The 27,695-nt window shown below is 38.9% G+C and overlaps 1 protein-coding gene across 6 annotated transcripts in view; it reads right to left on the minus strand.

Annotated features, from left to right (window-relative positions):
- The window catches only part of LOC137183454 (calcitonin gene-related peptide-like), a 30,367-nt gene that overhangs the window by 2,334 nt on the left and 338 nt on the right, over positions 1-27,695 (minus strand). For 2 of the 6 annotated variants that reach the window (XM_067590534.1, XM_067590535.1), the window contains exons 2-3: positions 2,597-2,688; positions 1,403-1,537 (exon numbers count right to left, since the gene is read on the minus strand). In XM_067590534.1, the coding sequence (XP_067446635.1) occupies positions 1,403-1,537; positions 2,597-2,688 (227 nt within the window). Of the gene's footprint in view, positions 1-6; positions 534-1,402; positions 1,538-2,596; positions 2,689-2,818; positions 3,745-3,779; positions 4,113-26,364; positions 26,411-27,695 lie in introns of those variants that run through there. The other 4 variants (XM_067590532.1, XM_067590531.1, XM_067590533.1 and 1 more) reach the window with 4 other exon arrangements.

Raw genomic sequence — 27,695 nt, forward strand, 5'->3', positions numbered from 1 at the left:
TCAAATGACTCCACGTACAGTACACAGAGATGGATGTCTGAACCGGCCCCTGAATTACATTTATGAAAACTCAGTCTGATTGTCTGAAATGATAGGGATAAATCATTCCCTGCCAAAAAGGAGGGGGAGGGAGAAAAGAACTGAAAAGTTGTTTGCAATTAAAGGTCGTAATCTTCACATGTCAATCAAGCAGGTAAAATCAACATGCACTTGCCATTCCAAAAATGATAAGGAAGAAACTGGGATGAGGAGAAAAGGGGAAAGGAATGAGGAGGAGAGGGAGAGGAGGAGATGCGGCAAAGGTAAAAGAGGGGCTGAGGGGGGGGGGGGGGGTGAGGAGGGGTTAGATGCTGTCAAACGTCTCGCCGTAGCTTGCATAGCTGTCACTCTCAGGCGCACTGCGCTTCTTGCCGGGCGTTCCTGCTCCCACGTTCGTGCGAGGGAACGTCTGCAACTTGTGCAGCTCCTGAGACAGTTTGCCCAACACACAGGTGCTGAGGTTGGAGCAGCGCTTGGTTAGGGGCCTGTCCATGCTGTCGGGGAGGGGACACACAAAACACATGCAGAGAACAGGCTCATAGATATGGGAAAACATGCAGGTATCTCTTTCTTCTTTTTTTATTTTTCCTTCCATTCACACACTTGAGCGACCATTTTCCTCACATGCATTTCCTTCTCGTGCCATCACAGGTATCAAACAATACAAATAAAAATCCCCCCTCTAGCATCATGCTTTTTTCCTCATCCCAACCATTTAAAGAACCTGTCATCCATCCCTTCATGCGCCAAACCTCCATCCCCATCCCCACCCCCACCCCGGTCCTTCCCGTCTTGTCACGTCTTTTACACCCACCGAACAAACAGAAACCAGTCGCTTCCCACTGTCATGCAACTCCACCTAATTGACATCATGCACTTATTCGTTCCATTAGGCATACACTGTTCACATGCCCGGCAGGCAGGCTTAAAATAGTAGTCCATTCAAACAAAGTCAAAATCAAACTCATCCATGCAGGAGCACGGTCATGACAGAGAATAGGGATTTTTTTTTTTTTTTTGCCAATCTTCATCTTTTCTAGGAAATGAGAGTTTGTTTGCTCTTTATCTACTGAGAAGTACATACCTCTACGCCTGATTGAACCCAACTGGGCTGTTAAAAAGACGAATCTTCAGCGGTGATAACATGAAACCATAAAACATGATACGCTCCCTAAAAAAAATACACAAGGTCCAGCACGGGAGCCCCAAAGGGAGCTTTCCATTTTACCTTTTTATTTAGTTTCACCAGTTACCTCTCCATTCTGTCATTATAGTCAAATCCTTCATGGGCTGTTTCTGCATGGGGAGGAAATGTTAGACTGCTTTTCAAAAAAGGGTTCAAATTAAGAGGAGTCGTCTGTACCTGTTTCCTTCAGTTGCCTGCTGTTCCAGCTCCTCTGCCGTCATCTGCACAAACTCCTTGACGATGGCGTTGAGTAACCTTCGCGCCTCGTAATCCGTGAGCGTGACTCGGTCTGACATGGACTCCATACCCGGTCTGTGGTGAAGGGGTGAGCGAGGAGGTTTAGGGGTCAAAGGGGTGAGGGGGAAGGGGAGGGGGGAGGAATGGAGATAAGCATTAAATCCTTTGCTAGAATTATCACCTGCAGTTAAAAAAGAGGGGCGGGGCGGTGTCAGGGTGGGGTAGGGTTGCTGGTGGTGGAGTGACTGGATGGATAGGAGGGGTCAGGGGGGTTGGCTGGGACGTCACCAACTCTGAGAGGGATGACGTCTGAGTTGGAGGGCCCCCGGCCAACGCGGGGAAACAATCTGCAGAAAGTGCCCCATCTGAAAGAGGGGCTGATGTGCAACTGGCTTTAGATTTATTACAAAATCGATAGCTTCATGGGAACAGTGTGCAGAGTGGCTTCAATGGGGTTTCATATAAATATATAGACCTCATTTATCTCCCCCTGAGGTAAATTACATTTCTTCTTTTTTTTTTCTTTTGGTCTTTTTTCCACTGGATCTTTTTTGTTTCCCTTCTCCCTCTCTAACTCTTAAAATGAGAGACATGTTATGTAATTAAATCAAAGATTAATATTAGAATATATAAACTTAAACATCCATTTTTCTAAAACGAAAATAAATATTTATGATACTACATATTTTAAAGAACTCTCATCTAACCTTTATTTAATCCCCATCCTCATGTAAAAAGCCCACATTAAGCATTATTTATTACTAAGATTAACAGGAACAATTATATTTACAGTTTATACAGTAGCTGGATATCTTTGAATGTGTTTGCACCTCTTCCCAGCTATCCTCCCCGATTTATTCATATTTTTCTAGTAGCACAAAGATTTTTGTGATTATGGTGTAACAAAAAGGAAAAAAAAAATCTCAAATCTATTGACTCCAGCAGGGAAAAATATTTGGAGCATCTTTTTCCTTCAACCCCACCACTCTTCCCACTGACTGCTTGTAATACTAACACTAATTTAGAGGTTTAAAGTCATGCTACTTTCCCAAATATTTTAAGTCGCTAGAAATAAATGAAAAGCATGTGTGCTGAGAGCTTGAAGTGTAAAATATGAATTTTAAAACATCTCACCTGGCAGGGGCGGCTTGTGAGCAGTACATCTGGCAAATGACCAGGGCGTAGGCAACGAGGAAAGCGGAGATCTTCAACATAACCATGGTCCCCTACACAGCAAGACAGACACCCCTCATCAGCTCGATGTGCACAAGACTGCTGTAATTCGCACTCACGTATCCACCAAAGTAGGTACTCAGATCACCCGAGAATTCATCTACAAAGCATAAACCAACATACATCTAGAAGATATACTTGCTAGAGTCTGGTCCTCTCGTGTTCTTGGGAAGAAGTTGCAACTGGAAAACTGTCACTTTCCAGAGAGGTGAGCTCAGCTCTACCCACATCTCAGCTTGCTACTCTTTAGCTCTGGTCTCCTGGTGAACATCCTTTCTTTTACTTCACCACAACACCCCTTCAAAACTGAGCCACATAACAATCCCCCCTACTTTTCTTCTGCAAAATGCACTGCTCCTCCAAAACATCCAGCCGAGAGCACAGGACAGGTAGTTCTCTCGTATCATACGCTGCAGGTCCCGGAGTGTGACACGCCTGCGGGTAGGAGCGTGTGTGTTTGTGGTTTGTGTGTGTGTGTGTGAGTGTGTGTGAGGGTAGATGGGGGTCCTAGACTGTGCAATGCATGTTGCACTTGCTCGTGCTGGAAGAGGAGGGGTGAAGGTGGGAGGGGAGGAGGGGGGGGCTGGACTCCAAGCTTGCCAACTCCCTAAGGGACCAGTGCATTAGTGTAATGAGCTGGCGGCACTATCTCTCTCCCTCGCACACACAAACACACACACTCTCACTCACACACACATTTTCAAACCTGGTTCCTCCTGTCCATCTCTTCTTTCCTTTTCCTCTTTCATCCGCTGTTCTTTATTTCAGCTTCTTCTCATTTTTGCATCCCTTTCTTTCTTTCTCTGTCTGTCTTTCTTTCCTTTCCCCTTTTCTCCATCTTTCTCTCTCTTTGGCCTTCAAATAGCAGACTGGACCCTCACAAAAAAGGGTGGTGGTGATACTGGTGACCCCAGTGGCCACACTCCAATCCCATTACCAACACTATCACGTCACCGCAGTGTAACGCAGTGACTCTGTATCCATTTCCCTCTGATCCACACACACATGCAAACAGCTTATCACATACAGTTATAGTGAAACTGCCATTCCAACACATCGCCCATCATTAAAAGTCGTCACTTACCTTCAGTGATAATCACCCAGCAAAAAAAAATATATAAATATCTCTATGTATCTCTATGCAAAACACAATAAGTTGACTTTCTCTCAACTTGCAGAACAACTCTTGAGTCTGTTGCATGCAGCGCCAACGCACCAGCCTATATATCCCACCACTTGGATTTGTGCATTGACTGTGTAGGTGTTTAATTATCCGCCCGCAGCCAATCACATCACTCTGATGCTACGGGGAACCAATGGGACGCCTCCCCTCAGTCTTGGCTCACTAATAAGGGATATGGCTTTGCGCTGACGTCATTCCTCAGTCACTAAGTGCTCCATTCACAAAATCCACCAGTCATTTGGACCATTTGCTATCCCCAATTTGCATTGATGTCATTAATTAAATAGGAGGCAAACCAAACTGGTGGCTGTGGAGAAGCATCACCAGCAATAAATATTTTAAGAACCTTCCAAAAATGTTACATTGCATGCTATATCTCAAATGCCAAATCGATAAGGGCCCCCACACCCCAACACCACCACCCTCCCAGCTAAGCACTTGCAGGCGGGGCCATCTGCTGGGGAGGGATGTATACTACACAATGACGCACTCCCCAGGCTCTTCATTCATAATGCTGTTTTGGATAGCACCAACTCAGGCACAACACCCACTATGCTTAAGCTCAGTATAGACCATCTAACACACAATCAGCTTACGTAATCAGCTTGTTATTGATTTGATTTGGAGCTATATGATGTGAATCATCAAAAATAATGAACTCATGGCACTTTACATATCATATATCAAGCCATACGAGTCAACTGTGCACAGAGAATCCATTAAATTACTTTCAGGTTGCAAAGCATTGTGCATTTTTTATCTTCCACAACTTAAATTGTGTATTTTTTTTGACATAATTCTTATTTGTCCCATCACAGCAGCCACAGTACAGCCAAATGTCTGTATAACCTTCCTCCCCACTACAGTGAAACATCAAACCATATTGAGTTAATAAAGTGATACCACAGTCAGTCCAGTAATGATCACTGCCGCCTGGGCCTCCTCCCACACACTGAGTAAACGAGTTGTCCTCGGCAAAGACCAATCGATGACAGCCTCCGACAAGAGCCGTTTCTCAAAAGCAATTACACAACTGTTTGTCGTGTGCCATCATCTCAATTCCCTTCCTTTTCATTAGTGTGCAGGAGAGCATGTGTGTGCGTGTGTACAGTATAAGTGTGTGCACAGAGGTTTAGGCAAGTGTGTGTTTGATGTGTGTGTGTGTACATCCGTGTGTGTCTATGTGCACGGTGGACAAAATGAATGGCTGTACAGTCAGGATGTGTGCTTTTCGATGTGTGTAAATCTGTGTGTATGTGCTAGATTATATGTCAGAGTAAAAGAAGGGGAGGGGTTGCCTCTTCTTGTCTGCGTCATAGAGGAACCCCATTAGACAGGATGAGCCTTTTAGTGCTATTGAGCCACAAGGCTCACCCGTGTCAGACGTTAAATCACTGCTGAATAGACAGCTCTGGGGTCTCAAGCCATATCTACATACCTACATCGCTTTTCTACCTGCATATCTACTGTCCTGCCAGATGAGAGCATGACATCATAGGCCAAAACAGTCTACCTTGTTATTAGCATTGAAACTTCCTCCTAAGCTCCTAAGATATTGACTTCAGCCTTTTGACATTTCCTCTAAAACTTAAAACATATTTGTTTAAAGTACAGGGGAAGACCTGACAACCACTGAGTCATTGAAGACTATGAATGGTTTGCTATGGGGGTCAGTGATGAAAAAACTTTAATATGTGAACTATGGCAGTCTTTCAGTGAAATTACATGCAATGTTGCTTTAAAGACAGGTTCTTTTAGTTTTTCAAATTCTCAAGAAACTTTCACTGTGGTATGAGATGTTGCTGGACCACAGTAGCACTTAACACATAAAAGCTCAGTATGAGATAATGGAAATGTTCTGAAACAGGCGCCTAATCGCCGCGGGGGACACAGGGTCACGTCCCTCTCAATATATGAAACATGGAAACTTGTCCCCCTCAATATTCCTAATTGACACAACATCAGATTCCCCCAGAGGCTGAAAGAAAGCTAATTTGTTCCCTTAATATACAGTGTAAAACCAACTCCAAAACACTCTGGATGTGTATCATATAAGGAAAACCTCCTGTGTCTCATTTGTGTTCATGTCAATAGCAACAGTGAACGGCAGCTGTGAGCGCAGTGCCAAAGCTTTGGGTCCATCCTGTTGGTGCTGAGGGCCGCCACTGCTTCAGCCCCGAATGTTTAGAGCCTAGCCCTGAATGTAACAGAGCGGAACTTAACGTGCAGCAGCAGGGGCAGGGGAAGAAATATGGCACTGCACATAACAAGACGCATTCAGGCCAAGCAGTAAAGTTACTATTTACAGTGAATGAAGCGATTTCCAGTGTTTCAGGTGTTTCCTCCACATTTTAGCGCATTGACTGGTCCATTATGAAAACTACAGAGAGCACAAAAGCCTCAAATTGTGTGGCTTTAGTTAGCAGAAATGTGCACACTCAGAGCTCTCCACAATCACAATCCAACTTTCATGTATTTTGCTTCTTTTATAGTGTTTCACATCTATAACATAATCTACTGAAATGTCCATCAAAATATAGCTATTAATGTGACTCAGGCAGGTCTAATATATGTTAGATTAATGTCTGAATCTTACAATAATGTTGTTCAGGTGTCACTGAATGTATCCAGGATTTCGCAGAAACATAAGTATTGATAATGTTCTTTCCTTTGAGTTTAAACCTGCAGCATCACACAGCAGCTGAAACGATAAATGCATCTCCAAACAGAGAAAGAGGCTGTGCGTATTTACGCACGTGGCACAGCAGCGGTAACTTCATTAACACCGGATCGGTCAGGATCTGACGGTAATTAATGTTCTGTGATCTGCTACACATCTACACAGGTCAGCTGTTACACACAGATTCCAGGTTTATACGGTGGGATTGTTTGTAATAAAGGAGCCTTTATGGATGAATCCTGAGCTCCATCAGAGCTGTCGGGACATTTTTATTTTAAGTAGCTAAAAGTCCAAGATAAGCCTACAACCCCATACCCACCGCCCTTGGAAACTAAGCTAACAAGTATATATTTGAATGAGATTAATCTAATTCCTTTAATTTTACTTTAGTGTACCAAGTATAAAGCCACTTTCGCACATAGTTCCTGGTAAATTACAAGGATAACCTTTCAGGCACCTCTAGGGATTTTCACTATTCACTCATGCATCTATATTCAGGAACATTTCCGTCTTGCGCCTTTTCACACATGCCATAGCAATGCCGGAGCTGAACCAATGTCTCAAATGGGTGGCTTAATGTTAACTGTCAGAAGGATTGAAATGTATAGAATAATTTAGAGTAACATCAAACTCTAAATTTGATAGGTAATTGTGGGTAATCGTTGTGCAGATGGATAAAATTTAGAGACAGATAGATCAGCTCTGAGGATGATATGAAACTTGCTATGTGTCCTGGCTGTGTTTACAAGACACATGAACCATTACACACAGGTGACAGGTATGTTACATAATTTAAAATGTCATTTTAAATGTCTTTTCAGCGGCTAAGATTGTTATTAAGCTTTAGGAGCTTACAAACACATTTTTTTGATATTTTTTATCACAAATTCCCCCGCAGTGGCAACTGCATTTTCCGTCAACTGGTTTAAAACAATGCAGTCAATCTAAACAGTGTAATAGACAAGTGAAGACACATCAGTAATACTCTTACATATTTAAAAAAAACAAACAGGACATATTTAATAGCTAAAAGTATGAATTATAGCCTACATACGTAAGTGGTTTGATCAGAATATTTTCACGTATTCAGTGAGTTAAAAAAAGAACTATTGAGCTACTAATTCATGTAGACTGATAATTTAATGAAAGAGTTCTCATTTGAATTTAGAGTCTTCTACATTTTATTCTGGTGACAGCAGCAGCTTGTTAAGTTATTAATTATTCATGACAATTTGGCAGCACTCCAAAAGACACAATAGTTCAGTGCAGCATTTTTCAATATCACTGTGTCACCAAATCAGGTCTCCTCAGCATTTTTGCCTTCAAGTCTCAATTAAGTCAAGTCTCACAGCATACAGACAGCTCTTGTGTTAGCTTGTTCATATTATCTATTACTATTATCTTAATGGTTAATTTTCAGGACAAACAGTACAGGATTCGTGACAACTGCTCGTAATTCAGGACTGTCCGAAAATGGTTCGGGGTGTCTGGTCACCTTAGTGGAGTCTTGTGATTGGTTCGTTCGCTCCACGTGAAAGCATCTTTCATCAGATGGATGTAACCCTTTACGTGCTTGTCCCTACAGTGTTACTACTTTCATTCGCAACACAGAACCTGAAATGTTACTGGGTCTTGAGGTGGGAACGGTACCGATTTCCCTGAATATCAATCCCTGCTCCCATTCACACATGATGCCATGCAGGAAATGTTCCTGAACATTTCAGCGATAGACTGCATGTGTAAAAGAGGCTTAACATTAGAGAAATTGGTGATCAGAAAAAAGTTGAAGGATATGGCTGGTGATTTTCTATATTTTTCTTACTATCAACAAATCTCATGTGCAGAGCCAAAGAAACAATGAACTCATCCTGAGCCACAACGTTGCACTGGGTGACATGTTCCTTCACCACCAAGGTTATGGTCACATTAGTTGTTAAGAAACAGCTTCAAAAACTAATAATAGTGATCACGTTTTCAGTCTCTGGAGAGTAGTTCCATGTAAGGCAGATGCCACTGTGCATGCATGGGAATACAATTCTGCTTCAAGAGTTTTGATAGCTTGTTGTGCTCTTGGTTTTATACTACATTGTAAATTTCTCAAAGAACTTTATTTTCTAAACAAACTAATGTGTCCATACTCTGTGGAAAAGGTACATGACCCAGTGCAACAGTGTGACTCATTGATGTGTTTTTAATAGTTTTTGGACAACAACTGAGGTCTACGGCACAGAGGAATAAGATATACAGTATCAGGCTTTGGATACACTCACAATACTTGTAAGTTGGATGTGTTCCTTGCTTGTTTGGCTCTGCACATGATTTGTTGACAATAAGACAAATATAGAAAATCGCCAGCCATATCCTTTAATTTAGAGATCATAAGTGCCAAACCTTTAAACTATTAATATTTTATGTGTTAATTAACATGGAATCATTCACATTTAGAACTGTGGGTTTGATGTGCAGGTGTTAGATAACACTTAACGCTTGATTGAATAGCAGATTAATGTCTCTGGGAGCAAGGTGTTGAAGGTGCCATGTAAATCTGAAAATTTCTCACTCTGGCACCTATCTTGGGTTGTAATAAAATAAAGACACAGTGGCAGAGATAAGTGCACGACAGTAATGGGACACTCAGACACTGAGATATAGTAAATATGCTGAAAGCAACACATGCACTAGACCAGGTTTCACCGGGATTGTCTCATTTTTCCACATTAGAATAATTTGAAAGATGCTAAAATCATATAAAAACTCTACATATAATGGTTTTAACCAATCTTCTGATAGCTCCTGTACCTCAATTATTATTGGATTATTTTGGCAATGTCACAAAACCACAAATAAATAAAAGACACTTCTGAATACTGTTCAACACTACATATATGTATCTGAGTATAGTGGCAAGTTTAAGTATCTTCATATTACCATTTTGTATGAAGTGCAAACTATTCTCCACTCCTGAGTTTTCTTCAACAATCGTTTTTTATCTACTTTTTGTACCATCTGACCTGTCTGTGTACATACAAACCGATGTAGTAAAGTCTCTATATCTATACAAATATATACAGATCTAACTTTCTAGACCTAGACCTCCTACTGTCTACAAGTGCAAATAACAAGAGGTTAGGCATGAAGAGAACAAAAAAGTATGTGTGTGTGTGTGTGTGTGTGTGTGTATGTGTGTTTGTGTGTGTGTGTGTGTGTGTATGTATGTGTGCACTGGAGATTATATATAAGTGAGAGAAACAAAGAAAGATACATTGACTGAAAGTCTTGTTAGAGTTGTATTTTAACTTCAGTTGAAGGTCTATATGATCATCTAGTTGAGCATGTTCGCACAACCCTCTGACCTTTCAAAATCGATTGGACAGACTGAGTGTGGTATGGTTGTGTCACAGTTAAGCTAAAAAATAAGATTCCTTTTCTTAGTTTTTACCTGACAGCATGCAAGTAAGTAAGTAGGTAAATTTTATTTGTATAGCGCTTATCATAGACATTAGTCAGAAAGTGCTTTACAAGGCATAAAACAACATATGAAGAAAGAAAACAGCAGATAAAGTGAAAACCCAAGAAACGTGACAAAAAAGCGCAAAACTAAAATACACAATACACAATGAAAATACAATAAAAATACACATAAAATTCTGATTCAGTGCATATTGGTTACCCAAACACTTGTCTAAACAGGCGTGTCTTTTGCTGCTTTTTAAAGGAATTCACAGAATCAGCAGACCATAAGGGTGCAGTCAGAGCGTTCCATAGTTTAAGGGCTACAGCTTCAAAAGCTCGATCACCACGGGTCTTTAGGTGGCTGCGTGGGAAACACAGCAAGTTTAGCATATTTGACCTGAGAGACTAAGCTGATGAGGAAGGGTGTAGCAGATCAGCCACATATGCAGGAGCCTGACCGTGCAATGCTCTGTAAGTGAGAATGAGGATTTTAAACTGGATCCTGGAATGAAGAGATGCATGTGTGTTATATGTCAAGTGTGAGCACACACACACACACACACATCTCTATTAGTCTATATATTGTATGCCTGTGTGTGGGTGAGTGTATCTATACTGTGTCTGCATGCTTACGTACAGTATGTGCACTGATGTTTTCAGAGTGGGTGTTCCTTTTGGGTCATCTTCACCCCAGGGAGCTGCACAGGAGATTCTGACTCCTCCAGAGTTTTCCCTCAGTTCCTGAAAAAACTTTGGTGTCCAGTCAATACGGTAACCTTTGAAGCCAGCTAAGATCAACACGCCCACCCTAGTGTAACTTATTACTGGGGACACAATGACCGCTATGTCTGCTGCTGCTGCTGTGGTATTATTGGATGTGCACAAACGTAATACTATATGTCATCTTAATGGTTCAGCTCTACTGGGCCAGTCAAGTATCTCATGTGTAAATGTAAGAGAAAACACACACCTGCAGAAGTGAGGCTAACACACATGAATGCTGTTATTGACATAACTGGACATGTAAGACTGCTGTGCCATATGTCTACGTAATGAATGAGTTCATTAAAGAGGGGATGTATATGTTTTATGTCAAACACACACACACGCACATACATTACTCACACACACAATGGGATCATTTAATGCTATGCTATGTGTCGGCGGCTCAGTTTGGTCAGGATCGTGATGAATCTCATGCGGAAATGTGATGAAATTTCAATAAGTGCAAAAAGCATGTAGGTGGACTCTCAGTACTATCTCTGTACCCTATCATAGCTGTCCACTGGAAACCATGTATCTCTGAGTTTTGTATTAAGATTTGTATAATCTATTTTGAAATAATTGAATAGATTTTTTAAGATTTGGAGAATATAGGGAATTGTCTGTATTCATAAATTAAAAAAAACTGAAGACAACGTTTAACTGCTACAATAAAAGGTAATTATTTACTGCTCTGTTTAAGAGGTTAAACTAACAGATCTTATATCATATTTGAGGTGGGAATCAGTACAGTTCAAGCTTTGTCCTGCTAATGTTGCTTTCCAAGATGCTCATCCACCATATTAGATTTACTGTGTCATAAAAAAACAGCAGTTTTTACAATAATTATTTAGTTTTATTATTATTATTTTGAAGCCAAAATAATTTTCATGCTGGTGAACTCAAGAGCGAGACTTCTTCTTATTCAACTGTTTTTCGTTTCTTCTCTTTCAAAAGTCTGTAATTCTTGTACTAAACCTGTTCTTTGCCTTATGAATAAATATTGCTAACCTGAGTCTTGCTTCCTCTTCCCAAAATGTATTACAGCCCATTTTTCATAGCAGATATTTTGATTATAACTTTATAATATTAACAATGATCTGCTTTAAGTGTACGGTAGCAATTAACGATGTTATTACTTACACCTCTGCTTGATAGGCACATTTTAGCAGACATTTTCTGTCTGCTATAGCAGTGTTAAATTCCGTTGCCAACTAATCATAAGATAGACCATTCTCTTCTCGAGGCTCTGCTCTGGCTCTACAACATGTTGGTAGCCATATAAACATTATCCTCTGGCTTCAAAGTGACCACTCAGACAATGAATGACATCACACACCTATAATGGAAAGTTGAGGCGACCCACAGTAGCCTCAATACTCCTTTATGCAATGCAGCCACAATACAAGTTATGTTTGAACAAGGGGCAGGACTCTCAGTATTTCTCGGCTGACAGCTGTTGTTGTCGCTCTCTCCATCTACGGAAAACAATTAGAGAGAAGTAAACCCGATATTGGATATTGGATCTTCAGTGGATATTTGTTGTTTCACTTCCAATAACTTGTAAAGCAAACGATTAATACCAGACTAATGAGAGTATGTGTGATTCTTAGGAAAGGAAGAACAATTTAAAACCATTGGTTTCAATACTTGGAGTGGCATTATCACCCACAGATAGATTGGAAAAAGTTCACGCCTTTTCTCTCAAGCTTGATGAAGGATATCTGGGAAACACAGGAAATTATCAAGTAGCCATAATGATACTTAATAAAATTTAAAAACATATAATAATGTCATATATTTACCATATTAATTGTTCTTTTTATTACAGTTATGTAACACTTATTTGATATTAAGTATTATTTGTTATTGATAAGTAAGTATTATTAGTTATTTTTGCCAATTTTTTTCACATTTTGGCATATAAAAACAGCTTTCATGCCATGAAAGTGTGTAGAAAGATGGTACCTTGTCAGAAACATCATTACATGTTTAAAAAGCTTAGTTAGGGTGTCATTTTTATTTAAAATTGGACTAACTGTTTATAAACTTGGGACAAAAAATGTAATCTGTAATCATCTAAATGCACTGTCACATTGTTATTGTGTATGTAGGGCTGCTACTAACAATTATTTTCATTATCAATTAATTTCTTGATTATTTTCTCGAGTAATCGATTTGTTGTTTAGTCTATAAAATATCAAAAACAGTGAAAAGTGTCAATCGCTTTTTCCCAAATCCCAAGATGCAACCTAAAATGTCTTGTTTTGTCCCAACCAACAGTCCACAACTCAAAGAAGTTCAGTTTACTATCATAAAGGACTAAAGAAACCAGAAAATATTCACATTCAAGAAGAATTTAGAATAATCGTTGCAGCTCTAATTGCACGCCCTGTTGCCTTCACCAAATCAGGCTATTGTTGTTCTCTTTGTTAACTCAAAACAGAGGAAACAAGCGAGAACTAATGTGTAGAAGCATCTTGGATTGATCGCCATTGATAAAGGTAGGACTGTTTTCTCCTTAACAACATTAACTTTCTACCTCACTTTAACAATAAATCCAAATTCACCTGTTATCTTGTCACTCAAGTGAGGCAGCAGAGGCACTGAAAATGAATGGAAAATGTCAATTTCATAACAAAACCTTTAGCATAAGGCTACGTAGCCTAGATCTGATTCAATTCAAACATATCATGCTTCAGTTCTCAGGTCAAACTTCTCTTTTTTATGACAACCATCTTTGGGGCTGCAAACAATTATTATTATAATGTGGTGATTATTTTTCCTATTTAATTGATTCATTGGTCAGTCTATGAAAAAATGCCCATCCCAGTTACCAGAATCCAATGGGATATCTTCAATTATCTTGTTTGAACCTACCAACAGCCCAAAACCAAAGGACATTCAATTTACTAAGATATAAAGTAGAGAAAAGCTGGAACCAGATACATGTTTTGAATTTTTCAGTTTTTTATTTTATTTTATTACTTTATTTGACAGGGACAGTGCATATTAATGACATTTCTGAAAATATGCCAGTTAGCCAGAAAGGCTCATTTTCATCTGTTGTCCCTGAGCAACATGAAGGACAAGAACAAGTGAAAGCCAGATCTCTCATCTCACAAGCTGTGAATATAACCAGTATCATAATGTCATACTTTTCCATGTACAGAAACCATAAATCGCCATTGAAAGAACAGGAAGTGTTGATAGGGTCAGAGCAGGGTGATATGATCTATGAATGGCACTGTTCACCATTGGGCACCTCCCAGTCAGTTAAGGCCAGACCAATCCAGATAAATCACTTCCTGAAGAAAAAAGGAAGGCGAAACAGCACTTAAGTCATTATCCAACTGCAGCCTCCTTTAATGGCTCTCAATCTCCAAATCTAATCAGTGGCTTGCCACCACAAAGAAGGCTCGCCACCTGATTAAATGCAAGTTCAAGTGGTGGAACTGGTGTCACTTTGTGGTTTTACATCAAGGAATCGAAGGACTATGTTTAAACACCTGGGATGGTGTGTTCACCGGGATTAGCAAGAACAGGTTGGAGTGGAGGATATGTAGTGTCTAACAGGTGTTACACTTTTGAATATCCATTAAACCAGCGGGGCAAGTGACTGGGTTGAAAGTCATGCTAACATTTGGGGACAAGTCATTAGTTAAGGAAGCATGTAAATTGTCAAGGAGCATGCAGGGCGGTCTAAGCTTCGAGGCGTTTGCCGTTGTTCATCGCTAGACATTAGGGAGATTACATTCAATCGTTGAAACCTCAACGCATCAATCAGGGACCTTCAGCGTTGCAGCGTGGGAGGGATGTTGGCCCCTAACTCTGACATCACTGTCTGAGCTGCAGTTGCTTGTATCCACTTCACATTCATTCAAGAAAAAGGAGCAAACGAGAAAAAGAGACCTCTCAGCAATCGATAGCTAGACATTTACAAATGCTGTGGACGGACGGAGCAACACAAAGGATAGTTTGTATTTCCGAAAAGTGCCTGTTGGAAGACCTATTTATCATGATTACACAAGAATGAATGAAGCGACCTGACCAGCAGAAATATAGTGGAATTGGATCTGAGTTGTGCAGCGATTATGCTTGCCAGCTCAACATAAAACCTTATGGGAATCCTTCAATCATTTATTTCATCCACTTACATTTTTCTAATAACAGACTGGACCTCTTGCAGTCCTAGACGCTGATGCACACATGGCTAAGCTGAAATCTGTAATATTTTAATTTTGTTTTACAGACCAACTCTGAAGTCAGTATAGCACCAAATGACAACAAGGTGTTGAAATACAGATACAGTAATAGTAGCAAAGCAGTGTTCAACCATGTGCCGTCAATTATACTGATTGAAGTGCCAACTGTAGTCCTACTACACTGAATAACTGACCGTTCACTACATTCTTACCCATATAGCAACTGTCCAATCATAGCAACCATTTTTGTAGCCTGGATTGTATGTTTATATGCTCTGACATAAGCTGCAATCATTATCATGTCTAGCTAACTAGTATCTTCAGTAGAGAGGCTAACAAGAGTTACTTGTACAGGGTACATCTTTAACTTTATTTGGTGAGGTTTCAGGTTACATTTATATAGAACTAGCATGTTCAGTGTAGTGTTAGCGGCTCCTGCTCTTTGTTGGATTTGGTTTTAAAACACCAGCAACCCCAGCCAACATTACAAAATATAGAGTTACATTTGCCAAACACATTCATTAGTCCCAATCCTAAAAGCCTTTCCTCTTGTAACATTAAAGTGAAACATACTATTTGAATAAAAAGAATACAAGCAATAAGCAGCCAAATAGGGTTATAACTATAACAGACTGAGCTTTTTCTAATGTGAGACAGAACACTATCATTTGATGTATTTCTTGTATATATTATATATTTTATAAATGTAGTTCTCAAACTAAGAGGTCAGTGTTAGTTTAACATCTGTTTTACATACATTCATCCTGTGCTTATTTTAAACGTAGCTCATTGCTGTTTAAGATGAGACAGTTGACTGTAAGTTATTTAGCTTTTGTTTAACGGTTAGTTTATGTTGTTGTATTTTTATCTGAGCCAGTGGAAAGGCTACTCATATTTATGTAGATTTCTATGTCTCTTTAATGTGTTGATCTGACAGCCCTTTAGAGGATAGTGTTTTGTTCTTCAGTTCAATGTGATAACAATGTCACTTTGTTATCCGATGCTGCTTCAAACTTTTGTGCTGTTATTCTGGCATATATGGTTGAGAAGAAATACTTCTCCTAGACTAGTTGAATTCTTGACCTTTGTTTCTATCTGATGGTTGTTCATTAACCTTTAGGGTTAGCTATGGGTATCTTTGAGTTTGTACAGGGGTATTTAAGAACTGGCTGAGTGCCAAATCACCAGAGAGAGAGAAGGTAATTCTAGGTGGTATGTGCTCTCTCTCAGAAATATGGTGCATTGTGCTTCTAATTGTATTATAGGATTATATTGTTTCAAAACCTGACAATGCCCTCTTTGTGTGTTTATTGAGTGATCAAGAAATTCTCCACTACAGTTCACACAAGTTTGACCGCTGGACCCTTTGTGTTTAGTCGCCCTAAACACCCAATAGCCTAAACCGACCGTAAGTTAGCTTTAAGCTAGCTTGCAACATCGACACATCGATCGTGTCTGTGGCTATGTGCCTGTGTTTGTGTCTAACTGAACTCAGAACTCACCAGAGACTCTGGTTATTCCTGTTATTTCTCTCCAGTCGCTCTCCTTTTTACTCACCTCTTTACATTTATGAGGCAGATTCATAAAGCTCAAGTTGAAACATTTCAACTCACATGGACACATCTTTGCCACGATTTCACCAATACAATAACAATGGTGGTATATGTAGCTTTGGTGTCAATTTTTTAGAATATCATGTTTGTAGGCATCAAGTGCATATTTACATTTTACAAGGTTCTCATTTCAAAAGTCAACTGGAAACATTAAATAGGCAGCCAAAGTCAGTGTTTCAACCATTGAAGCTGATGTTATCTTAATTAGCAAGCTAGCTAAAGCAACAGTTGGCATTTCTGCTGGTAAATTGACTGTCACAAGAAGCCTGTTTTTGTCTACTTTTTCTAAAATCAACCACCCCTTTGTAAAAACTTGCAAAGAATTTTGAGTGGTAAACCTGGCAATGTTATTATTGTAGACAAAAAGTCTGACAGGTGTAGCAACAGTAGAAATATTAGCCCCTTTGATTACATGACTTAACTAATATTTCAGGACATCATCCAAGAATTCCCTTGTGCACAAACCAAACTGTGGATCACCTACACTTACGCAACAACAAATATAGATCGACTGCCCTTTTAAGATACCAACAATCCTGTTTGAGATTTTGTGCATTGCAACAATTATTTTTGCTTGAATTACTCAGACTTTAAGAAACTGTGGAGTGACTCAGGCTGGTGCCCTGTCAAAAGCTGGGCAGAGGCAAGCAGTTCCTCTGAAGTATCTTAAGGAAACTTGGCTCTCATCTTTGGAATCATTTCAGATTCAATCACACTTGATCAACTTGGACCGCGTCCCGTGGTATTTATAGAAAGTTAAATGTTATGCGGTTATAAAGCTTGGCCATGAGCCAAGAATTTGCCTTCATTTCTGCCTCTGCAGCAAAGCTGAGAGATGGAAATTTTTGGCTCTCAGTAGGGCTCAAAGATGCTCAAGTTACAATGAAACTGAGTAGGAAAATCTTCATCAACAGGCAAAAATATGTAATGTGATTTATTGTTTTACTCAAATCTAAATCTATGTCTCAACCATCATCTCTTTCTACCATGTTTCTCTTGTTTGTCAGGGTGCACTCACAGTTTTTTCTTGTATCATCTTTTGTGAAAAAAAAAATTCTCTGAGGCCTTTTTGTATCATATTCTTTCATTACCTCTTCCTTCTTATTTTGTCATTGTTCTTGTACTTTCTGTACCTTCTGTCTAAGACAAGTTTGTCACCTGTCTCACCAAAGAGTACTCATCAACCTTTGGAGAGCTTGTTCTCTCTTTCAGAGGAAAATATCTCAAATTGTGAACCATCAAATTCCTGACCCATGAACCTCTTCTTTCCCTTGTTATGTCACCCTCATTGACGTAATTGAGTCTACCAGTTAATGGTTCGAATGAAATGAAATTAATACGGTGTGTTCAGCCTTCGCATTTTTTGTTCTCCACCACCCGAAATGAGACAGTTTTTCCAATCAGTCAAATGCAGTTAAAAGTGCCCTTCACTCATAAAAGCCATTGTTGTGACATGATGGATCCTGAAGCACAAGAGGCCATTAAGAGGGTTTAATGAATAGATTAGCCAGAGCAGCCAGGTGTCTCCAGAACAACACTTGATCACACGCCCACCTGAACGTTGCCATCAAAGTGTCCTGAGCACATTAGGTGACAAATCAAATAAATGTTCCCTTCACCAGTGGGCAGGTTTATGAATAAAAACCTGACATGTTCCTCACTTCTTCCAGGCAAAAAAAAACCAAACTTTTCTGACTTTTTAAGAAGTGGTCATATATTCTTTCCCATTATAAAAAATGATGCTTTGAAAAAGATTTCCCTCATGACATCCAAATATGTCCAGACTTGTATTTCATTGGATTTCCACGCCAGACGAGCCCGAATGTCAAATAGCATAAATATTATATTGAGCTAACCTTTAGTTATGACCTAGAATTCCTCTGTGTATAATCTTTGCTGGACTTCTTCATCTTTGAAAATTGATTGGCGGGCCTTGCCGTCCTCATGTGCTGTCATGCCTGCCCCGTCGTAACCAATGATACATACTTATACAATGTCAGAATAAAGCTGATGACATAATCACATAGCAATGGCTCTCACAAATCAGTCAATGGCTTTTTATAGCAACTTGTACTCATTTAAATCCGACACACATGCCCATAGTAAGCCATGAGCTTCCATATAAATTCTACATTAAGCACACAAAGGTCACATCACATGAAAGTTAAAGCAGGGGGATATTTTAATTAATTCTATAAAAGTAATTGCTGTCTGGCTGTCCTCAGTTGTCTGTTACACTGCATGATATGTTTCTAAGTAGAAATTCCTTGGATTTCATAGGCTTGAATAACTGCTTAAGCAATTCTTCACAAATGTTACGTATAACTGAATTGCTTATTTCTATTAATTCACCATTCGTTCTTAATGTTGTTATTGCTGTCTTGTTTTGGATTTATATAAAACAGATATAAAAATCTTAAAAATCTACTTCTTTATATTTAAACGCACAATATGTAATTTCAGCCGCTAGGGGTCTCTCAATCAAATCAATAACAAAAGCCGGAGTGTGATGACGATGTGAAGTAGCAAGAAGGGATCATGGGAGTTGTTGTCTTCATTGTTAAACAACCAGCTTCACCAGGATAGGATTTAATCGTTCGGGATGTTTTTACCGGGAGCCGAATTACTTGCAGAGGTCTCGTCCTCTCCAAAACAAACGGACCCAGTGATTAATAAATGAATAAAGCAGTTTCACCTGAAAAACCAGTGTTTCTCTGACAATGTTTGGCGAGCACCAGAGTTCCTGGAGGGGCTGTTAGCTGAGCTGCTGCTAACACTTGTTCGGTTTATTTCTCTTGTAACTTAAGATCCGGACGTCCAATGACTAAAATCCTTCATGCGGCTAAAAGATATAGTTAAAAACAACCAAAATTTATCACAAAAATGTGGCTTAAAACTGAATAAAAGTCCATTATAACAGTTTCTGTGGAACAACCACAACACTGATGTATTATTTTCTATGAGTGTAAGTTACTCTTTGGTAGACGCCATTGTAGCGGACAAACACAGCGCCGAGGCATGCATCTTGTGCACTATACTCTTTGGTAGAGGGGTATAACGCCATTGACAGGCGACCAAATGAAACGGTCCGTTACTTTTGTTAAAATTACAGATTTCTTTGGGTTTGAAAATTGTTGGAAACATTTGGGATAATGTAAGTACACAACTCCACAAAATATATAACATAGGGCTAGTTTTTTGACATTTTAATGTGGAAATGTCAAAAGAGCACTGCTAAATGAAAAATTAGTTAATACATAATGATTAATTAGCTATCCATAGGCTATTTTTTGAAAATTGGGGGGCTGCTTATGAAAATTTTTGTAACTGTTTTCCGAAACCAACAACCCAACGATCACGACCAGTTTACACAGCCATTGGCCAAGTGTGTAGTTGTCCAGGTGAGAAAGTAATCAAGTTTTTTTCTCCAGCTCTCTTTTTTTCATTCTTCACACACTACATCTATACAACACCAGGAATGCTTTTCAGGAATGACTGTCCAAAAACAGGAGGCCGTTTGGAACAGGTATGAACATTTTTACCTTGACACCAGCTGAAAGGCTTGTTTTTGCTTACCTGCAGTGCTTTAAAGGATAAGTTCATATTTTTCAAGTTTGTCTTAAAACAAAGCTCAAAACTATTTTGCACTGAAAAGACTGTAACTTTTGGAAGATACCCATCTGATTTTGCCTACTCTGTCTTCTGTCCTCTGTCTGTACTTGCATTTTTGGAACAAAGACCGAGGATTCTGTCCCCAATCTCTTACATTGGAATCACATCAAGGCAATTAGAGCAACCAATAGGCACATAAGGCATGTGAGTAATGAATTAAGAGAGAGAAATGTAAACCCGTCCTTCAGATCAAGCCTGACGTGTACTCCAGCTTGTGTCAATATTCTGTGACATCACTGCGTGTGGTTACAGGTGCAACAGAGTACATTTCTGACCACGCCCAACCACAAACTTGGCATAAAGTTGAACCTTTCAACTTTTTTTTGTTGCATTTCAACGGTTTTTTTGTTGCATTTCATGTATTTTAAAGGCTGGATATTGTAAATTGGCTTAAACTATAAATGCTGTTATATGTAGCTTTAGGCTATATACTTGTGCCTGAAAATAAACATTAAATTACACATTTGTATAAATAAATATTTTTATATTAATAATGGATGAAGGACTATGTGTAATCTGAAAGTAGGAGCTTGTAATGATAAACCTACAGAAAATTATTACCGGACTCTGTTGCTTTCTTTGGGTCTATGGAGCGTTTTACTTACTTACTTATTGTTTTGGATTTTACAACCTAAAACCTCACTGTTTTGATTTGCTCTCTTCAAAAAGCTCTGATACAGCCACTATCAGCCCAGCACCAAACAGCAGACAGACAAAACTAACAACTAGTTTTTGAACATAGTGGAGCATTTAGCAGCCAAGGAGACAAATACATCCCTCAAGAGTTGGTGGAGACCCAAACAGAGCTAAAATGAGAGTGAACATTGGACTTACATTCATCAGTTGTCCAGAAATATGACTCCAAATGAATGCTAATGTTGTCACGGATCTGCGAACACCTTTGCCAAATCAACTTAACATGTCCATATTGTTTACAGTTTGTTGTGCTGCCCCCAACTGGCCAAAACAATGAATGAATACAGGTTGAAGTCTTGTGAGTTTTTTTTCTTTCAATGTTAGTCTACTTTTGTTGTATTTGTCACATACCGGCCAAAATTCTCCAATAACCAAATTTAGTAGTCCCTTATCAAAAAAAAGTAATATTGGCCAATATATCATTGTGATATTTTTTTTAACCCTCAAATATCAGTGTCCAGCAGCAGTCACTCTAATCTGTATGTATAGTCTGTCAATCTTGTCAATAATTTACTGCGATCAATCAAGTGATTGTTATGTGTGACGTCAATGTGAAGCTCATTGAAGTGGACTTCACACAAGTCAGAAATCATACTGATGTATCACGCAGCAGACTGGCTTTGATGTCATTCATCCACTGTGATCTACATCATTGTCTAGAAAAATCTGATCAGGACCAACAACAAAATGAAAAGGGTGACTCATGATGGAGGCGAGCTGTAAATCCCTCCCAACTCCGCCATCTTCCAGCACTTGCTGTCACTGAGTCGTGTGTCATCACAGAAATAGACTGACAGTCAACTTAACTCAATCACGATGCTTGAGTTGATTTGTGGTATCAATTGTTTTTTTTGTTTTTGTTGTTGTTGTTGTTGTTGTCTTTTTTGGGGGTTGGTGGGTTGCTGGTTTGCTGCTGTCAAATATGAATTCAGTATATCAAACAGATCAGTGCAGTGCTATTTGACAGAAGTGACCACTCGCATTAGTTTTATTCCAAAAGTGCAGTGCTAGATAAGCAAATGCAATTAATGTTTAAGCGTTTGCTGGAGAGCCAAAGTAATGATTGGATGCCTCCGTTCTATAGGCTTGGCATCATTAGATGTTTCTGCATTGACACTGACAAGACATGATAAATGAAATAATGCTTCTGGTGCATTATTTTTCAAATGAGTTCAGACTGTGTTATAATCAAAACTCAAAAATCTTTACATCACTGTATTTTCCGTGATGTGGAGACCATTTTTAAAACATCAATCGGGAATGGAGGCAAGCTCTTCTTTGTCTAATTGTATTATAATTATATGCACAGTCATTTCTTTGTCTAGTTAAGCCTTTGTTTGTTATGTTTGCTTCGATCAAATCAACGGACTGAAACTCATAAATGTGCATCAAGCAGATTTTAAGCAAAGACTAAAAGTTTGTAATAATGCAAACAGTCCTCTGTGGCCGCAATGCTCATTACAAGGGAATGTTAAATAGTGAACTAAACACAAACTGGAGAAACTTTGCTATTATTAGATCTTAACCACAAGTGGGGCAAAAAATGTAAAGTTCATTCTGGAGCCTGCAGAGGAAAGACCATGTTAACTAAATTTATTTCATTTTTATTTGTATAGGGATAAGTATAGCATGAACTTATGCCACAGACCACAGCACTTATAGCCTAAGTCAGTGGTTCTCAAATGTTTCACATCAGGGACCCCTAAACTGACACAAATTAGACCACCGGCCCCAATTTGATAAGATTTTGTCCCCGGGTCACTCATTTGATAAGATTTTTTGCTTTTAAATGTTTTATAACAGAAAATGTATGAAACCAATGACCAAAATAGTCATATATTCTGTCATTGTGTTACTTATGGGTGGAATTATAGTGAAAATTGATTATTCCTCTTTTTGCTGGGGACACCCTGGAACCTCCTCAAGAACCCTTGAGGGGGTTCTTTGAGGACCACTGGCCTAAGCTAGTTTGCAATGCCCGTCCCTTGGATATGTCAGACTCATCTTGCATACAATGCTCATGTGAATCCCAGTAAGTAAGTAAGACCTCCTTACATCTAATACTGCCCCCACATGAAGAGACATATGCAGACCATTGTGCCTCATTCTGCACCAGACGGCAACAACAAAAAAAAGTCTAATAGCAAACTAGATGCATACACAGATAAATAATATAATCCACTTCCTTTAAATAAAATAAATACCAAGTGAATACTATGGCTTTAGCCAATTTGACCATAACAGATTTGTGTCTCACAAACACAAATAGCTGGCAGTCGAACAGAAATGGTGAGACATTTTTCTCTAAGGCAACCAAAGTGACTTTTATTCAACCATAACTGAACCAGGCCACTGTTTATCATGTGTAGATGAGTGATTAAATGTCTGGACCCTTATCATATGAGTCATTTTTTACCAAATGAGTGTTAATATACTGGAAGGTGATGTAACTCTGTCCTCACTTGATAGTAAAAATTATATCTGCCCTCAGATAAAGTGATAAGACAGTTTCATTAATCCATTTTATCTTTAAATTAATTGAGAGAAAAAAAACAAAGCAAAAAACAAAACATACAGGCCTGTGTTTTTGACGCACCCGTAAAACTTTAATGTAAAAAAATGTCCCATGATTGTGGTTGATGGGAATTCGGTCATTAGTTTAGAAGTCTCCTGTACCTGTTGGACAAGACATGCAGAGTCTGATCTCTCGGAAGAGCTCGATGAAAAGTCAGGGGATCATTAAAGTCATTGGGACCCTGTGGTGATGAACGTCATAACAACAATAACAAACAACTAACCAACAAATGTGTGAGTGAGTGAGTTGAGTGTTCAAGAAGAACATCCTATCAGCGCTTATAGAAAGTTTTATGGATACAATTCTGAGTGGCGAAGGGGTTTCCCAGCAGCTAGTGTTGTAGTCAGTCAACAACCTCTTTTAAGAGATATTGAAAGCCAAACTGTAAAGAATTTATTGTACATTTTATTGTATATCTTAAACTTTTGCAAGCACTGAGCAAACACTGAATAAATTTATTATTGAACAGTAATCAGGACTTGTGTGTAAATGTATTCCTGTTTTTTACTGACGAAATGAACTCTACAAAATCTGACCTTGTTCTGTTGCATTGTGCTTTATACCTCTTATGGATATTTATGTTTTTAGACATAATTCCATCATGGTATCAATATATATTTTTTGTTTGTATGAAAAGACTCCACCAATGCAACTCCAAAAAGTTTCGAAACTGTTCTGTGAGTTACTCAGATGCGATCAATACATTAAAATGATGGATTCTGGTACTCCAGCACTGGTGTGGGTGCATTTCCTGGCATTAAAACAATGAATATGATGGATAGGAAATTTTGAATCACTGTTAACATAATGACTGAAACAACTGCTTCCAGGACTGCATTTCCGTCTTACAGGAAACAGCACTTGATTACTGTTTGCCGACAATTTGAATGACTCAAAGACGGTATGTATGTATGTATTTATGTATGTATTTATGTATGTATGGCTTGTTGGCGTCAGGTGGTTTAAAGCAGACCGGTTTGTGTCATATTAATCATTATAGAGACAGAAGACAAGGTATGTAAGCACTTTATGAAAGAGCCTCCATATTAGCTGTCTATTCTTAGGTTCATAAACTGAGCAATGAGACTATCTATCTAGCTGCTGCTGATATTATTAAGTGCTCCACAATGTAGTGCCTTTTTTTTTTTTTTTGAGCAAGAAAAAGCCATTTGCCACTGAAATGCTGCATAAGCGCTTTCGTCAACACCAGGAAACTGACGGCAACGAAGAGGATCTCTGCAAGACTCCCACATCACCTCCTCTCTCACACCCCAACACTGCAAGGCCTGGCCTTTGCTATAGGAAATGTTAAAGTCAATGACGACATACTGTATAGTATTCGGTCTCATAAAACTTATCAAGGGAGGGGAGGGGCTGAGATGGTTTTCCTTCGCTTGCTGTGCGGCCAGTGACCCCTGACCTGCCTTGTTATAAGATAGCTGCCAGCTTAATGCAACCTTGGCAGAGCAGCCACCTCTCCCGCCCATTAGTCCAGTCATTTCCAGGCTGAATCACATCGCTGACCTATTTTAAGAAACAAGGGGTGGGACTTTTGGGGGGAATCTTTAGACACTCAGGATGCAAAATTAATTGTATATTTCATAAATATAGTGCTAGAGTGCACCTGCAATTTTTTTGTCATCACAGGAGTAAGGGCTGCAGCTCAGTTAAACGCCACAAAGTAAAAAAAATCTAAATAACTGTCTGCACTGATGCCATCACATCAGGATATTATTCAAAGAAATGAATTTAGTCTCAATCTAAGATAAACCATATCATGGTGAAAACAGAAACACTTCGCTCCTTGCTGTGTGACTGAAACAAACTGAAAACCATGAATGGGTAGAGAAGCGGGCGCACTCACACTTGCCTCTACTCCTTAAAACACCTCCGTCTCCCTTTACCCCCCTCCCCACCATCACCATGTGCCAGCGCAGAGTCCACAGTGTGGCTTGGACCCATCACACAGTGACTCAGGCTGCTCTCCATTTGAAAAATTAAACGGGGGACCGTTTGGCAGAGTTAAATGAGGCCCCCAGGAAAAAAACATGCTGAGCTCAGCACAGCTCCTACAATCTCAATCACAAAGGAGGAGGTTGGCGCACTGATGTAATCCCCTCCCCTTCCCCTCCCCTCCTCTCCCCACTCCCAGACCCCCACCGGATCAAGGGTACATCAGATATCATTAACAGAGAAAAAGGCGAGCAATGGCTTAAAACCAGACATAGGGTGAGACGTGACGGAGGATGGTAGAAAGTAAAGGATGAAAGGATGAAAGTAAAGTACATTTACTGTACTTAAGTACAATATTGAGGTATTTGTACTTGAGTATTTCCATTTTATGCTACTTTATATGTCTACATTTCACTGGACTAACTGTTACCTTACTACATTTATTTATAGTTTCGATTTACTATTTAGATTAAGATTTTACATACAAAACGTGACCAGTTTATTAAATATGATGCATTATTATAGATTAAACTAACTAAGCACCTCAACTAACTATAACAGTACTTAAAGTAATGCACATGTCAATGCATCAATAAGACTGACCCAAAAATGTAATACTGTCTGGTCCATTCTGCATAATGACTACTTTAAATACTTTAAATAACATTTTCTGCTAATACTTCTGTACTTGAGTTGTTACTTAAAATTGGAGTATTTTTACATTGTGGTATTGCTACTTTTACCAAAATCTGAACACTCTCACTACTGGCATTTCTTTGACTGCAGAGACACACACTGTTGAAAGTGACAGAATCTCTTGAGAAATAAAAACATTTATGTGTTTGGAAGAATCTGAGAGTCACATCCTGACACTCACCTGTCAGCATCAGCTGTAGAGCTGTTCCACAACTGTGCAATATCCCCTACAGTATAAAAAAGAAGACAACAATGGAACCATTAAAGGAAATGGTTCCCACTACGGACAGACATTTTAAGCATAACATCTCATTCATTTTTTCCCATTTGGTACCAAGACCATTACTTGGTGGTTTGCATTTATCAGTGGATTCTGGATTATTATAATTATTACTTTAAATTGCACTAATACAAGCTATGATAATATACCAGTGGAAACTGATACAAAGTCCAATATAAACACTGAATCCAAATCTTTAAATATATTATCTATAGAGCTATTTCTGGCTTTCACTCATTTAAAACAACAATTATCTTAATTTTCCTGGAGGGACTTCAAGTGTTTCTATGATACTCAATCGTTAGTATACAGTATAGCAGCATTATTACATGTTATTACTACAATATTCTAGTTATTTAGTATATTTGTTGTCATTTTTAAACTGATAATAAGACTCAGAGCCATTTAAAGACACTATTCTTTCATGATTTGAAGTCATTTTAGGGACATTTAGAAAACTCTTTCTTAAAGGACCGTTACACATAAAGAAACATATCATGAGAGCTCATTTTCAAAACATTATAATATACACTGTCTAGCCTTTGTCATCAGATGGACATGACCGGTAGAAAGACAATTCATCCAAACTGTCTAATACTCTAGAGGGTTTAAGGAGAACACCGTCATTTAAGAATTTAAACTTTATTTCTGAGGCCCAAGACAGCTCAGTCAGTTTTTCTGAACTTGGTGGCACCTTACTGAAGATAGACATTTTAAAAAAAATGCTTGCATTCATGATTCACTGGGAAGTGACATCAGTGGCTGCTTCATAAATAATAAATAAGTTGCTGACTATGTCAAGCTGGACATGTCAAACCAAAAGTAGATGAATGTTATAGCACAGTTCACTGTGCATAAACCAGTTTTCAAACCTCAACACAGTCCAGTTCATTGTCAGTAGAGGAGAGACAGATCTTACTCTCCAGCTTAAAGGTCATGAGTTACTTCTCCAGCTTCTTTTTTTTTTTTTCAAAAACAGCAGCGGATGATCAAAAGTATTGACTGAATTGCGTTGTGGCACAGAAATAACACATGTGAATAATTAAAATGCATCTACCTTTAAAGAAACATAGGCAATACACAAATAAACTGCTGCTGCCTTCTTCTACATGATTTTGAGTCTTCACAAATTCTTATGTTGACAATATGATTGCTGCTATTCAAATTAGATGTATAATGATTTGACTTGAATTATTTACAATATGCTGCACCGGCAACTTCACCTCCAACTG

This window comes from Thunnus thynnus, chromosome 5, assembly GCF_963924715.1.
Source record: "Thunnus thynnus chromosome 5, fThuThy2.1, whole genome shotgun sequence".
Classification (NCBI taxonomy): domain Eukaryota; kingdom Metazoa; phylum Chordata; class Actinopteri; order Scombriformes; family Scombridae; genus Thunnus; species Thunnus thynnus.